This window comes from Mangifera indica, chromosome 13 (genome assembly GCF_011075055.1).
Source record: "Mangifera indica cultivar Alphonso chromosome 13, CATAS_Mindica_2.1, whole genome shotgun sequence".
NCBI lineage: Eukaryota > Viridiplantae > Streptophyta > Magnoliopsida > Sapindales > Anacardiaceae > Mangifera > Mangifera indica.
The window spans coordinates 3,041,174-3,058,314 of record NC_058149.1 but is presented as its reverse complement, the minus strand read 5'-3'; the positions used below and the strand labels follow the sequence as shown (position 1 = coordinate 3,058,314).

The 17,141-nt window shown below is 32.2% G+C and overlaps 2 protein-coding genes across 2 annotated transcripts; one reads left to right on the top strand and one right to left on the bottom strand.

Annotated features, from left to right (window-relative positions):
• Positions 1-213: 213 nt before the first annotated feature.
• On the top strand, positions 214-7,163 carry LOC123195088 (FGGY carbohydrate kinase domain-containing protein-like). Its single transcript, XM_044608683.1, has 14 exons — positions 214-369; positions 602-719; positions 808-986; positions 2,517-2,601; positions 2,699-2,881; positions 3,066-3,127; positions 3,405-3,513; positions 3,612-3,731; positions 4,116-4,235; positions 4,387-4,507; positions 4,590-4,746; positions 5,759-5,831; positions 6,021-6,148; positions 6,883-7,163. Exons 1-14 carry the CDS (start codon positions 229-231, stop codon positions 7,027-7,029), a joined length of 1,743 nt encoding a protein of 580 aa, XP_044464618.1. The 5' UTR covers positions 214-228; the 3' UTR covers positions 7,030-7,163.
• A 3,808-nt stretch (positions 7,164-10,971) lies between these two features.
• On the bottom strand, positions 10,972-14,617 carry LOC123194954 (putative cysteine-rich receptor-like protein kinase 20). Its single transcript, XM_044608463.1, has 7 exons — positions 13,585-14,617; positions 13,344-13,499; positions 13,072-13,250; positions 12,295-12,505; positions 11,949-12,189; positions 11,304-11,454; positions 10,972-11,217 (listed from the first exon to the last, which is right to left on the bottom strand). Exons 1-7 carry the CDS (start codon positions 14,615-14,617, stop codon positions 10,972-10,974), a joined length of 2,217 nt encoding a protein of 738 aa, XP_044464398.1.
• Positions 14,618-17,141: the final 2,524 nt, after the last annotated feature.

The following is a 17,141-nucleotide window of genomic DNA, read 5'->3' as shown; positions in this document are numbered from 1 at the left end:
TGTAAATGCTTTGTGATGTTCAAAACCATGACGTCCCATGTTACACTTGACCTCGTCATTTTGTGATTGGTTTGACTTCTTTGAACATATTCTTAGATATGTTCCTAGTAAGTGCTTTCAAGTGTTTTCGTAGAAAGCTTCTATTCACAAGCACTCTCAAAAAATGCACCTTAAGTGTGCATATTATGTTGCACTTTATTGTTATTAATATCATCATATTGTAAACAGATGAATAATACTGCAGACTTCATAGATTTTGCAATATTTCATTCCATGCCTACTGCTGCAGGTGTATTTGATGAAAGTGGAAAACTTCTGGGGTCTTCCAGTAGCCCAATTCAAATATGGAAAGAGGGTGACTGTGTTGAGGTAATTTGTTAGTATTGACTACTTATAGAGGCCTGGGAATCAAGCTGCATTAGTTATCTTTATGGGATCAATAACATTTGTCTTTCAAGGACACCCTCAGGAAGTCCACACAATAATATTAAATTGTTATATTTACAGGACTACTCAATTTTAGTAGCAGAAAAGTATATATTATATATCTTGTACTAACTTAACTTTTATTATATGTTGTTCTTTTTTATCTTGAAGCCAGCAATCTTCAACAGATATTTGGCTTGCAATCTGTGCATCAGTGAAATCAGCTTGCTCCCTTGCAGATGTTTCAGGAGAAGAAGTGAAGGGTTTGGGGTTTGCAGCTACTTGTTCACTTGGTTTGCTATAAATATTTTCGAATATTGTTATCTAAAGAATGCTCTTAGTTGTTGGTATTGTGGATGAAAATGCTTCATCATTTTGCAGTTGCAGAGGATGCTGATGTCTCTCCTGTTTCAGTTTCTTGGAGTGGTGATTCTAGGAGAAACATTATTGTATGGATGGACCATAGAGCTGTAAAGCAAGCTGAGAAGATCAATTCTTGTAATTCACCAGTGCTGCAATACTGTGGTGGAGCTGTTTCCCATGAGATGCAGCCACCAAAGGTATCTCGACAGCACTCCAGCTATCCAACAGTTGTACTTCATGTATCTCTGATATCAATTTCTGATATATGCTGAATTTTCATTAAATGGCATAGGAAATATACAGACTTGAGTTAACTGAATAGACGCCTCAGACAAAATGGATAATTGCTTTGATAGCCTTGTTTTTTGTTTCCTCTTGTTAAGTGTCTTCGATCGTTAGAGTTCCGGTTAGCATATTATGCCCTTGAGGTGGGGGCTGTCAATCCAGGTGGTTATAAGTTAGGCACTTTAACTTGTGAGATTGAATTGCCCTGGATGGTTCATCCTCTGTTTAGGCTTTGATTAAGTAATTTATTCTTAAAGAATTATGAAGAAGTTGTTCTTTTAATGTATCATTTAACCTTTCCACCCATATTGTGGTGTCTTTTGGTGAACTGGACTTGAATATTTGAAACTTGGTTTGAGAACTTGATTATATAAATCCCTGTTAGGCTTGGGAAAAATATTGTGGGATGAAATGGGATCTGTTTGGCAATTTATGACAAGCCACATGGAACTCCAGCTATCCAACATTTGTTCTTCATGTATATTTGATATGAATTTCTGATATATGCTGAATTTTCATTAAATGGCATAGGAAATGTCACAGCCTTGGGTTAACTGAATAAATGTCTCATAGACAAAATGGATAATAGCCTTGACAGTCTTCTTTTTTGTTTCCTCCTGGTAAGGACCTTCAATCGTTAGCGTTCTGGTTAGCAAATTATGCCCTTGAGGTGGGGGCTGTCAATCCAGATAGTTATAAGTTCAGCACTTTAACTTGTTCTGAGATTGAATTGCTTTGGACAGTTTACACTCAGTTTAGGCTTTGATTAAGTATTTGATTCTTAAAAAGGTATAAGGAAGTTGTTCTGTTAATGTGTCATTTAACCATTCCAACCATATTGTAGTGTCTCTTGGTGAACTAGACTTGGATATTGGAAACTTGGTGAAATAAAGTGCACTCCGAGAACTTGATTATATAAAACCCTGTTAGACTTGGGAAATTGTTTGTGGGATGAAACGGTATTTTGTTTGCCCATATATGACAAGCCACCAGAAACTCAGAGTAATTGGTCTTGTTAGCACACCTTATTTATTGCTTGAGCTGTTTTGGGCCTTGATTGATTTGAGTTTTGATGCAAATGGGTAATTGCTGGGCAATGCAATGTCATTTGTAGTGAGAAAAACGATTGATTTCTGAAGAATGCTGTAAATCTCTATCCTGGCCATCAAGTTTCCCTGGAGCCTTAATTTAAGTTTGTGAAGTTACCGATAAGAAATGGAGACATTGACTGGAATTATTCCTAGATAGGAAATAAGTAAAAAACTAATTTTAGATCATGCTGTAGTTGTGCAAATATGAGACTTCTGAGCAAAGCGCTTAGTTTCTATTTGGATAATGCAGTTAATCTGTTATTTCATTGTATGTGAAATCTGATAGGGAATTATGATCTCCATGGTTCTTTGCTCTATCTGTCATGTTTAATGAAAAAAAATCTTTTGTAGCTTCTATGGGTGAAAGAAAATTTGCAAGAATCTTGGTCGATGGTGTTAAGGTGGATGGACTTGAGTGAGTACTTTGAATCTGCATGTTCTTTATTATTTCTTGATGTTTGGACATCATTACCTTCCACAATGTTAAACTGTTTAATGCTTTAATTGATTTTTTTTTTTTATGCATTCTAGAGCAACAGGAAACGACACCCGTAGTCTCTGCACCACAGTGTGTAAATGGAGATATCATGGTCATGCGCACATGCAACAAATGAAAGAAAAAGACTCGAAAAACATGGAAGCTGGTGGATGGGATGACGAATTTTGGGAGGAGATTGGTTCAGGTGATCTTGTAGAAGGGCATCATGCTAAGATTGGTAGGGTTGTCAGTTCTTTTGTTTACTTATTTCCTTGTCTTTATGTAGATATAATTCGCATACCTGGATACGGTCTCTACAAAATTCTGTGGCTTCTTCCTGTAATTATTTTAGCTCTTTACATTTACCAAAATTTGTTTTTTTCATTGTAATATTTATATTTTGCGTTATATAATATCAACAGGACGAAGTGTAGCTTTTCCTGGACATCCTTTGGGTTCCGGTCTTACTCCTGCTGCTGTGCAGGCAAGAAATTTTGAATTGAAGATTTCACATTGATTTCAAGTGGCTTTCCCTTGAGGTCCTTTGTCAAAGCAAACACATTTGTTTAGATATATTGCAAGCATGTACTTTTTATGTTCCTTGATTCCAAGTGGTGCTCCCTTGAGGTCCATTTAGAAAAGCAAACACTTGATTAGATAGGGTCCAAGCACTTACTCTTTATGTGGGTTTTGAGGGTAGGACTGTTTATTTTTGTACGTAATTGTAATTGGTCAGTTTCATTCTTGTATATTATTTTCAGGAACTTGGTTTGGTAGAAGGTATTCCCGTGGGAACTTCATTGATTGATGCTCACGCTGGAGGTGTAGGGGCAATGGAAAGTGTGCCTGTGCCAGCATCTGATGCCAAAGGTTATTGATGATTTAATTAGTAGAAGAACTGTACCCACTGCTTTTTTCTTTATGTGCTAATTTAGCAGCAATATAATGTTTACAAAATTTGTGTTCAGAGAACGATGAGGAAGCTGTATGTCGCCGAATGGTGTTAGTCTGTGGTACTTCTACTTGCCATATGGCTGTGTCAAGGAACAGGCTTTTTATTCCTGGTGTCTGGGGACCATTTTGGTCAGGTACACTTTGATCTTTCAGAAATGTAGAAGTACAAATGCTTGCCAGCAAGACTACTGTAGACTATTTTCAGAAGCTATAGATCTTTGTTTTTGGAAAATTTTAAAGGGCTTCTCTTACTATATTCTCCACCAGAGTTAACTAGAAAAAACCTGGTCATAGTTTGCTTCTGGCTGTAAAAGATACAAATTTGGTCAATTTGTATCTATGCAATGGTCAATTTACTCTCATAACATAATTCGTGGAAAATTTGTGTGTACTGTCTGCAGCTAGAATCACTTATTTTGGGTGATGAATATAATGTGTTGCTCTAAATGTAAGTTTTGTCATGACCAAATGCAGAGAGTGAATATTAATGCAAATGGCTCATCTGTTTCTGTTTTCAGCAATGGTACCTGAATTTTGGCTAACAGAAGGTGGACAGAGTGCAACGGGTGCCTTGTTAGATTACATAATTGAAAATCATGTTGCTTTTCCACGCCTTGCAAATCGTGCTGTTTCTCGAAGTAAGATATAAGTTCCTAACTTTTTCCTGGATAATAATTGTTCCATTAACTTAGTTTGCAGTTAATTTAATATTAATTTAAAAATTATTGCTGCTATTTCAATACTCATCTAGTTTTAGCTTTAGAATATATATTTTTCTCTATCTTCCAGATTTATCCCTCTTTGAACTACTGAATAGTGCTTTAGAGTCCATAATGCATGAGAGAAAGTCTCCTTTTCTTGCTGCTCTTACCGAAGATTTGCACATCCTTCCTGACTTCCATGGAAACAGGTAAGTGTTTAAGAGTTGGCATATGGTTTATCAGATTATAGTACCCAAATATGTATTACAATCCAAGTTTGTGATTTCACAGGTCTCCCATTGCAGATCCAAGAGCTAGAGGAATGATATGTGGTTTGACACTTGATACAAGTGAGAAACAGTTGGCTCTTCTATACCTTGCCACACTACAGGGCATTGCCTACGGTACACGTCATATAGTGGAGCATTGTAATGCTCATGGTCATAAGGTTAGAATACATGCCTAATCATCAGTATGTACATTTTCCAATAAACACTGTTGCAAATAATCCTGATTAAGTTTCCTTTCTTACATGCTCATGTCTTGTATTGTCAGTAGGTTTTTATTTCTACTTTTTGTTAAAAATAGTTATTGACATTTTTAGTGGTAGAAACAAAAGTAGATTTTCATTTTGAATGTGTCAGAAGTTTTTTATTGATGCCAGAATATGTATTAATAAAACTTCCCCACAGATATTTTGCTATTCAACTGATCATTCGAGGCCTCTCACTTCTCGTTCTGTGTGGATGGACTGAGATTGCAGCCCTGCAAATCAGCAAGTCGTTTTAGAGTGACTTTAAGAGGTAGAAAGCAGTTGCTTCAGAATCCTTAGGAGAGGCCACAAACTCTAATTTGGAACCGTTGTAAAAAATATACTACAGCAATCACTATAATCTCTCATCTTATGTTGACGCTGAATTATTAAGACAACTTAAGCACTGATGACTACATTTATGGTGTGGCACACCTTTATAACGTTTGTGAACCCTCTAATTAATTACTTACCCAAAAAAAAAAAAAAAAAATTGTGTCCACTAATAACTAGTCAAAACCAGCCACTCTTCATTGTATCCAAGCCCACTCATGGAAGTCGAGGCATAAAGTAGTAATGCTATGATCACTTCCAAACTGGAATAGAGAAAAGAAAGCTTTTATTTCACTTACCTCTTCTAGAAGGAACATGTGAGTCATTTTAGTGATTAGCAAACTATTATATTTACCCATATTGACATAATTTTGCGTGAACAAAATGTTTGATGTGGACAATCAATTTAAGTTGGTCATGAAAATCATTGATTAATAATGTCCTGCTTGATCAGTTTGGAAGTGAGGATTATTAATGATTAACATTTGTGTATGTGTTTTTGTAAGATATGCTGTTATGACATAAGGTGAGAATTCTTCCATCATTAACATTTCAAGTGCTACCATCCTTTCATTTACTTCTTTATCTTGTGTAGATCGATACACTTCTTGCTTGCGGTGGCCTTGCAAAGAATCAATTGTTTCTGCAACAACAAGCAGATATAATTGGTATCGTTGTTTTCTTCTTAAGTTTTTTCTGTGTCATGTATTTTGTATTTAATTCTACACAAATACATTTACAGCATCAAGAACTGGAAAAGTCATCTACATTTTGAAGGATGTTGGATTCAAGCCTTATAGGCATTCTTGGACATTCAGCGACGAACTTTGTTAATTTCTTGGTATCAATTGCTGCAGGTTGCCCTATTATACTTCCACGAGAAAATGAGTCTGTGCTCTTGGGTGCCGCTATTCTTGGCGCTGTTGCTGCAAAGAGGTATTCTAGTCTGATTGAGGCCATGAAGGCTATGAATGCAGCGGGTCAGGTATGCATGATAATCCTTTTTAATTTTTTTAATTATCCCAAAGCTTTTGTTTCATTTGTGCTTTGTACAGTAGACTGAGGGGAAAATTTGTCAAGTTCTAAGGAAAAAAAGGTAGAAAAGGAGAGAGAGAATATGGCAGAGTTTAGAGGAGAATATGGCAGAGTTTAGAGTGAAATATGCATAATCAATGTTTATTTGTGAATTTATATTTTTTATGCTCTCTTTTTTTTCTTTTTTCTTTCTTTAGGTAAACCGGTATGTATAGCATTCTCAACAAAATTTAAGAAAATCTTTTCTCTTCTGGGAAAGTCGTCATGTCATATGTTGCAATAATAAGCCCTTTACTTGTCAGCGATCTGTGGGCTAATGTAAATGCTTACCTGGCCTGAAATCTGATCTAAGCATGGTGCTGGATAAAACTGATAGGTTGAGATTTAAATACCGTTCAGGAAATGTCTGGTGTGGTGGGCTATATTTGACCAATCGCCCTGATTAACTCAGTTCATTCACTTCAATTTTCTCAATCCTGTATGATCGTTGGTGGGCATCTTTGGCATTGAAAAGATTCTTGGTTGGGGGAGTTCCGAAAGTGTAGTAATTGCACGTAACATTAAAAACCTGGACTCTGGACATAAGATTATCTGCATAATGTAGTTTGGCTCTCCACTAACCCGGAGAAATATGCCCTTGATTCTAATTATATTTAGGATATGCATTTACTTGGAATTCTGCAGGTAATTCAACCATCAGAAGATTCAAAGGTGAAAAAGTATCATGATGCTAAATACCATATTTTCCACGAGCTTTACAAGCAGCAGGTATCTCAGCGATCTTTAATGGCTCAAGCTTTGGCACAGATTTTCCATTGCCTGTGTTCATAATTTATGTTTTATTAAGTTGCTTCTTTCCCTTTTCGTAAATATGCCAACCAAAAGTGACATAAATCTGAAACAATTGGAATGTCATGTGAAAATTACTGTTGATTGATTCTCTCTAAAGCTTATGAAACTCTCAATTAGGTGTAAATTTTTCTTGTTCACTTGTCTATACTTGGGTGTGAGTCCCTTTCTTAAAAGCCAATTAGGTGTATACGATTAGATTAAGCAGCTTACAAAAGCTGTGAATAACTCAAACTTAAATGCCCTTCCCAATTAGGTGTATAAAGAAATAATGTAATTAAATAGAAAGAAATAAAATATATTTTTTATCAATGTTTGATTATATAATATATATATGAACATATATAATGACTTAATGTAATTTTAATAGAACATTATTGATATACCCTCTTATAACGATCTCAATTGTCCTTATCATTGTTAGCGACTATACTACCAAGATTGTCCAATAATAAATGCATGAATCATGTACTCACTTTCTCTCTTTCTTTCCCCCTTAAAGATGCAATATTGTTTTTCTCACATGGTATCATTGTTGGTTGGTCGGTTAAGTAATTGGCTTATTATCTTTTTTCTAGGCTTTGGTGAAACCAGACTGACTTCAGTGAACAAAGGACAAAGTCTTATATTTTCTAGCTCATTTTCAAATGCATATATTTATGCATTTTCAAAGTGTAAGTTGTATTTTATCTACCATTCAAGTTGATATCGGGGCAGCTGAGATATCACGGTCGCCTTGCACATGATTACATATTCTATATATAGGACCTTGTCCTTGCATGAGACAACAATTTGCTTTATAAACGAAATGATTCCAAAGGTAATAATATCATTAAAAGAAACTTCCCAATAATTAATTAAATGCCGACAGGCTGTCACTGAAACCAACTCATTTTTGTTTTTTTCTATGCATGTGATAGGATAGGCCACACCACATATTATTAATGCACAGGAGATGAATCTGATTTTATTAATTTGAAAATAACAGGGTTAGGTTTACGAATAAATTATATAGATTAGATCAGATATAGAATATGTAAGCATGGTGCTGGATAAAACTGATAGGTTGAGGTTTAAATACCGTTCAGGAAATGTCTGGTGTGGTGGGCTATATTTGACCAATCGCCCTGATTAACTCAGTTCATTCACTTCAATTTCTCAATTCTGTATGATCGTTGGTGGGCATCTTTGGCATTGAAAAGATTCTTAGTTGGGGGAGTTCCGAAAGTATTGTAATTGCGCGTAACATTAAGAACTATGACGCTGGACATAAGATTATCTGAAATGTACTTTTATCTGTTTTTCTAATTTTTTTTTTGCTTTGAAATTTTGAAAGGAAATGTTAGCATAATTTGATACACCCCCATATATATTGGATTACACGTTTGTGTATGGTCAACACATATAAATTTTAGATAAAGATCAATTTCGTGGTAATTTTAGAAACTATAATTAATGGATAACGATATACACACTTGAGTGTAGGGTTTACACAACTGTGTATCATAATTTTCAGTTAAAAATAAAAAGAACGCAAGGTGTTTGGCTTATGGGATTGTCATTATATGTCCAGAGAATAGAGAGTTTGATTAAGAGAGAAAGCTAAGGAGATTTTGGAGCCAAGGAAATCGTTGAGGACACTAGGGATTCGATCCTTGCCATGTAAAGACTTTTGTTGTCACCAAAAAAAGGTAAGTACGGTGTTCCCTCTGATTTCATGGTTATGGATGTTTGGACATGAATTGATCATTGTTATGACATCACTATAGTGATATTAATTCTTGAGTTTGTTAGTTGGAATCGTAAGACTAGATTATATGTTTACAGTATTATCAATTAGTAAACATGATCATTCATGGATTATTGTTATATGTGTGGTAAATTGAATATTCTATGATATATAATCTTTGGAATTGCATTGTTGGTAGTACGTTAAATTAGTTCAAGGATGATTAATGGATTATATATATGTGTTTATGCAATGTTCTGAGAAGAATGGATTGTTGTGGTTGGTTGGATGGGATATTTATATGCTATTGTGTTTGAATATTGAGGAACTATGTTTGAGTTTGAATGTTGGAAGAGTTTTAGCAGTTTTGGTAAAGTAGTCTTGTTTTAGGATGATCAAGTAATTAAAAGGCATGAATTTAGAATTGTTGGAATCTGATTTAGATGGCTAGAAGTTACAATTTCAAGCAATGTTGTATTTCTATAGAACACGTTACATGGCCATGTATGTAATTAGGCAAGATTAGTTCCCGTGTTAGGTTTAAGCCACGAGTTTGTTAATTTGGGAATGGGTATACACTTGTGTGTTATTAGACACAAGGTTGTGTATGCCACCTTCGATTGCATGTTCATGTTAGCTATTTGCATAAGTCGTGTATGCGAAATAAGTACACCCCCATGTACATCTAAAGGAATTTGGTAAAAATGATGTATTAAGTTAGTAACATTAACAGGGAGTTCCTACGCTCATACAAGACTATAAAAATGACTATTTTACCCTTATAAGGGATAATTATGAGGAAATAAATAGTAAAGCCCTAATGAAGGCGATATGGGATGAAAATCAGATATATGTGTTAGAGTGTGTGGAAGATGGAACAAAAGATGATTTAAGGGTGCCCAACTATGTGGACGATGACATTAACCCTGACTAAGCAATTTCAAGTCAAAAACTAAGAATAATGTATTATGTTATTTTGAAAAAGCACTTGGGCTAGTTGATGTGACCTTGATACTCATTTAATGGTTATGCACCAACATTGGGCGACTTAGCATCTTAGATGCTCATGTACTCATTAACGCAGGACATCTTAACATCTATAATGCTTGTGTGATATCAGGAAAGGTCCAAGGCCTTACTCCTATTATAATATGGTATCCATAACCTGAAACCTGGTCAACAAGTGTACTAGGTATATCTTATGATTGATATCTGGGTGACTTATGTTTTCACCAGTGATTCGGGATGTAGATAGACATCGTGTGACATTAGTCATCCGAGATGACATCACCTTTGAAGATTGGTGTTAGGTGTCAAAATAATTTGGATGGACATCTAGGATGCTAGAAAAAACATCCAAAAACCATAATAAGATGGGATATGGAACACTAATGGAAATTTATAATTATTATTTATGTTATTGGTTTGGTGTCGAGAGATCACTTGCTTATTAAATGTTTCACTCACTGTGTTCCTTTTGGTTTTGCAAGTAGGATTATAAAGTAGTAAGGCGGTGACAAAAGAGACAATAGGTCAACTCGGGAGGTTGCATAAGTGAGGGCTATTTTTATCATTTGTACATGTGGACCTTATTTGTGATCACTTATATTTTGGGTTAGACTTGGACTATATTTTTGTATTTTGGGCTTGTGTTTGATTACTTATGCACCTTGGTTTTATAACTTGATTACAGACATCTAGATACGTTTATTAATTGAATAATGTTCTTATTCATATTTAATTTAATGCACTTTTGGGATTGTGGGATTTAAGTTTGAATATCTTGCATATTTTATAATTGGTGCATAGCTCTATGGGGAGTTTGGGTTAACACATCTCTTCGGGTACATATTTTAGATATGAATATATATCTGGAGAGAGGTGTTACACATAGCATTGCTCTTTGATTTATCTTTACTTTATTCTTTATGAAATATTCACATAAAGTGACATGGGTTTGGATCGTTTAAACAGAGTAGTAATATAATTAAAATCAAGATCAATTGTTCATTATGCACAAACAAGCACACAAAGTGCAACCCTCTGAATTCAAAACAAATTTGAATTGGAATGTTAAACATTCATTTATCCCCCAAGGGTCAATTTTTTTTTAAATATATATTTTTTATTCTATTGATCAAATGACTATTATCCCACAGTCAAATTAATGAAGTACTTTCTTTATAACTTTCCAATTACATTGTAGATTTATATTGTTCATTTTCTTTTGAAAAAGCAGGCTTTTTCGGAATCATGATATTTTTATTTTCACTTTTGAGCATCACGAAAACTTCTAACATTGATGGTCGATCATCTGGATCTTCTTGGACACATAATAGAGCTATTTGCAAGCATCTTATTGTTTTACAAGACAAATTTGTATCGTCTAACGATTCATCTATAAACTCCATACCTTTGCCATTACTCCACAACTCATATGCCTGAGATATGCAAATATTTGGAATTATCAGTCACATTCTAATGCAAATATCCTTAAAATGAATTATTAAAAAAATAAAAAACTTACATAGTTAGGAAGACTCAGATTTTCATTCAGGCCATACAAAAGGGAAATCTTTTTGCCACTGATGATTTGCAATAGTAGAATCCCAAAACTATAAACATCGAATTTAGTTGAATATGTGCCTTTGTTGATGTATTCAGGGGGAATATAACCACTAGAAAGAATGATTACAAGTAATGACTAAATTATTATGAGATAACAACACCTGTAAGTATAAAATTATAATTTTTTTTTAATGAAAGAATTAAACTTTTTATATTTTTTTTTTCAATTGAAGGAATTGAACTTTTAAAATTTCTCATTAAAGAAACTTAACTTTTGGATTTTTCTATGAAACAAAGACCAAATTTTCAATATTTTCTATTAAAAGTGTTGATCAAACACAATTAAAATTGTTTGTTTTATTTTGTTTTGAAAGTAAAGTGATTAATTCGGTACTTTTAATAGAAAATACTTGAAAGTCTGGTCATCCAATGAGAAAATATAAAAATTTGGTATATTCAATAGAAAAATTTAAAAGTTCAATCTCTTAAATTAAAAAAAAATTGATAACTTTAATAAAAAAAATGGTGTTACTTCGATGCCTTTAAATATTGTTATAAGTAAAAAATAAAAAATAAAAAATAATATGAGAGTTAACACACTTACATTGTTCCAACAATTTGACTTGTGTTTGCTTCATCAAAATCATCTTTTGCAAACATTCTAGCTAAGCCAAAATCAGATATCTTGGGTTTCATATCTCCATCTAATAGAACATTACTAACTTTTAGATCTCGATGAATAATAGTAAATCTTGAATATTCTTGAAGATATAAAAGCCCTTGAGTTATTCCTTCAATAATATCTACACGCTTTTTCCAGTCCAAAATTAACCGTCTAACAGGATCTACATTAAATTCAATCGTCAAGAACGTAAAGCTCTATAAACTAATTAACACAAAAAGAGAAAAATTTCAAGTCTAAGTACACAAACTGAACTTAAAATTCTTACCGAAAATGTAAGTGTCCAAGCTCTTGTTTTGCATGTATTGGTAGATTATTATCTGTTCTTTTGTATCTAAACAAAAACCTAGAACTTGAAGAAGATTTACATGTTGGAGCTTGGCAGTAAGTGTAATCTCATTCCCGAATTCTTCAAATCCTTGTGTGGATGTTTTTGAGAGTTTCTTCAATGCTATTACCTGTCCATCTGGTAGTATCCCCTGGCAAATTACACTCTAGTTGGTTAGATAGAAGCTAATTCTAATGATATTTTGGACTGAAAAAATATATTAAACTAAAGACCCAAAAAGGTTAACTAAAGCTAGTGGCCGACCAGAGGAAAAACTTACGGGTCAAAGTTAAATAAGAGTAATATATATATAACCAATGGCCAAATGGCCACCATTGACACCCTTTAGTCGCTTACTAAAAAAATTTCAATACTTAAAAATATCGAATTATCATCTTTTTATTATTAAATAAAATAAATTTTGCTCTTTTTCTATTTATTAAACATATTGAATTTTCAAATTTTATTATTAGAGGTATCATACTTTTATATGCTCTTATTGAAAAGATTAAACTTTCACAATTTTTTTTTGAAAATATCAAATTAATTACATCACTTTCAAACAAAAATTTTAATTGTATTTGCTTGATATATTAAATTATGATATATTGAAAATTCGATTCCTTCAATAATTTAGATAAAAAAATAAGTGGTAATTTGATATTTCCAATTACTATTGTCCGCGTTAATGATAAATAACGTAATCCAAGATATAACCTTGTAAACAGAGCCATATCCACCCTCTCCGAGCTTATTTTCAATTGAAAATCCATTGGTTGCTGCCTCTATCTCAGCCAATGTGTATTCTGTCAGATTAGGAATGTTGGTATTAAAATCTCCAGCCAGTGCTACTTTATTTGCTTTGTCATGGGACTCTTTAGTAGAGTTCACCATCCCTGTCAAAAAAAATATATATTTATGTATGCATAAAATTAAACTTTTTACTTATTCATTCACCGTAAACTAAATTAGGGAATTTCAGAAATTACCTTTGATGAATTTGAGATTTTTCCAGCAGTAAAATATCACAGATAATAGAAAAGCTAAAGCAGCTGTTGTAGACAAAAGGATTACAAGCAAAGTGCTTTTATTTTGTCCCTTTTTATTACCCTGCTGAACTGAAGAATCATTTATGTCCATTTCAGCTGGAAAAATAAACAATATGTTAAAAACAGATGACGCAAAACTATTAATTCATAAAGTACTTTGTTCACTTTAATCGTAGCTTACCTGCAGTTTTGGAAAGCACCCAATTATAATCATCGTTGACAGCCCACGCGATGTAGCCAAGTAGCTTGTTTTCCTTGGCATAAGAAACCTTAGCTCTTATGGCCTCAACGTCATTAAAGCTGTACCAAGTTGTTCCTTTTGTCCAGTAATTGACCGCATAAGTTGAGTTGTACTTAACGGGAACTTCAGGACCATATTGCTCAATGTACTTCTTGATTTGGATATATCTTGGAACCCCATTTTCTGAATTAAGGGCAACAAATCTTTTTGCTGGTGCACCAAAACCATTGTCCATAGGATTCTGCAGCGTCCATTGAAATCCATAAAAAGGTAAAGTGAAAACCATTTTATCAGATGATAATCCTGCATCAATCCATTCTCGTATGCCGGTATCCGAACTATCCAAGTTAGTTGGGTCATACAGACATGCAAAAGCGGTCGTCTGGTAGCTCCACCTATTGTCATTGTACATGAAATCTACATAAAGATGAACCCAATTTAAATGTTGCTGTATCGCCTCTATAGGGTAACTTGTTCCATAAAGCTTTGGTGAATGATAAATGTTCGCGGTCAAGATTAGTTGGGACTGGCTAGATTTGGTTGCCTCTAAATTAATAGCAGCTTTCCACTCTTTAAAGAGAAGAACCATATAGAACATATCCAAGCTTGTGCGTGGAAATTGCCAACGGAAGTCTAGGCCTTCAAAACCATGACGTCTGGCAATTTTAATTGAGGAATCGATGAACGTTTTTCTGTTAGAAGAATTGCTTACCATTGGAGAAAAGGCTGTGCCGGAATCAGCAATAGATAGCAGTGGAATGACTGATGGGTTATTTTGTTTAATGGTACTTGTGAAGGTAGAGAGATGTTCTCCTTCAGCAAGTGATAAATTGAGTTTGTAGGAGCCAGAATTCACATAAACATCACTACAAATAATGTGAGTGAAAAGAGAGAAATCAATCTCCGAAATGGGCTGTCCATAGTCTGATAAACACCAGGAAAAACCGGCCCTGATCCAATTAGTTTGCGCCATTGAAGGGCGCAATTGTGAAGAGATGAAAATATAGAAACAAACAATGATGATACTCTTGGAGACCATCTAAAATGCTGCTTAAAGCCTAATTTTAATGTTATCTCTTACCTCTTCTATATTACATTTATATGCTTATCAAGTGGAGAATAAAGCCCTGGAAACTTTGATGCTGAATAGGGATTGCAAGAAAAAAAATGTCGTATTAATTACACAAATCCGTCAATAATATTCATGCCTAATCAATTGAAACACAATATTCGATTAGACCTAGCAATTCATATCATCGGATGGTGTTCGTATTGTATCAATTTAAGTTTTGGATTGAAAACATTAAACCTTAACCCTAACTGAAATAAAATCGTGTAAAAAAATTTCAACCCTAAACCGAATCAAAATATTCTCATTTTAATTTAGTCTGACCCAAAATAACTCAAACTATATAAGAACTAAAGTTTTGTTAAAATACAACAAGTAATCACATAATTTATAATAAAACAATATATTTTGTCAATTGTCAAATAACACAATTTGTTACAAAATAATACACAAAAACACATACTTACCAAATTAAAAAATACACAAAAAACATTTTAACATGAAACAACATTTTGTCAAAATAAAATTGTTCTATTTCAATTTAATGATAATAGTTTGTTTATTTTCGTTTTATATGATTAATTGTAGGATGAGGGGTGTACATGGTCTGATTTTGTGTGGTTTGAAAGTTTTTTTAGATCAAACTGAAAAAATAGTTTGAAAAATTTTCAAATTAAAGCAAACCATATTAAGTTTCAAACCAAACTGAAAAAATACAATTTGGTTCGGCATAGATTATGGTTTGAACATATTAAAATAATTCATTTATAAATATATATTATTTTATAAAATTAATTGAATTATAGTTTTCTATAATATAATATTAACATGTAAAATATATATAAAATATATATAAAAATAAAGAAAATGATCAAATAAATATAAAAAAAAGTTGTACACCTAATTGCTTATTAAAAATTTTTATCAAATATAATTATATTTATTTATTTAAAAAAATATTGTTTACAGTTTGGTTGGGTTTGAAAATCGCCTATACCATAACACAACCATAATTTTTAAATAATTCAATCTAATTTTATAGTTTGAACTGGATTATGAATACTTCTAGTAGAGATAAAACAATATAACATTATATTCAATAACCCAAATAAGTTTATAACTTCAATTTTAAAATAATGCAATTAATAACCAACGAGATTAGCAACCACTTGTTAAATATTTAAATTTAATTTTCAATTTATATGATTAATGTGACTGTTATAGATATTAAAACTACTAAAAAATATATGATACATCGAACATAATACGTTCAAATGAGTAGTACTTAAAATACACCAATAAAAAAAACTACAAATAATATTTTACAATTTTGCCAAAAAAAAGTTATTAAATTAAAATGAATGTCTTCGGGTGATGCGAATTTGGCATTTGGTGATACAATGTCAATTTCTTTGTTGATTCAAATTAGAGATAGAGATTTTATGGATTGAATTTTTTTCTATGAAATGAAGAAGATAAAGTATATTAGAGATTTTTTACCTTTATGAGTTATGTAATATCTTGTTTAAAATATTCGGGTTAGTTCGAGTCAATTCAAGTTAGTTTCATGTCATCCCTAACCCAATGTAATTTTTAATTAAAATTAGACTTGTGAAAAAAGACAACTTTTTAATTAAAATAATTATGGGTATTATTTTAAGTTATTTCAATCAATTTTGTAAAAGCTAAAATGTTAGAAGGTTAATGTGTTCTAACATATGGAAAACGTTTTATGAAATTTCTATCCAAAGAATTTAACTTTGAAATTTTCAAATTTTGATTATAAAGTAACGATATCAATTTAATTTATCACGTAAAATCTTCTTATTTTTCCAAGTCCATGACGACTTCACTAGGATGTGAAGTGTCATTACTAGTAAATATTATAATTTTCAATTAGTCTATTGCTTATGAACGTGGCCAAGGCGTCACGGGTCATACATGATAATCACACCAGCTACAACCACTTGTCCAAGTCAAAGTCTTTATTAAAAAGACAATAAACTATGGCGAGAAATTAATTAAAATAAGCACAAAATTATCTGTGTAAATTTTTTTGGTGTAATTTTTATAGTTTTATCTTTTTAAGTAAATTATATTTTTTATTCTAAGAATACTTTTCATCCTATTTCTTCCTATTTAGAATAGTTTTTACTGAAAAATCTTATTTTTGAGAGTATACAAATTAAGTTTAAATTAATTTTTCTGTAATTATTAAGATTTATATATCAAAAATAAATTAATTTCTAATGTAATAGTTAATATTTACATATCATTACAAAAATATATATATTATAATATATATATATATATATATTATTTTATATTATACTATTAATATAATATATATTATATATTATATAATATAATATATTTTTTTTATATTCTCACGCACCATTTTTATATTACACACACCCTTTTTATATTT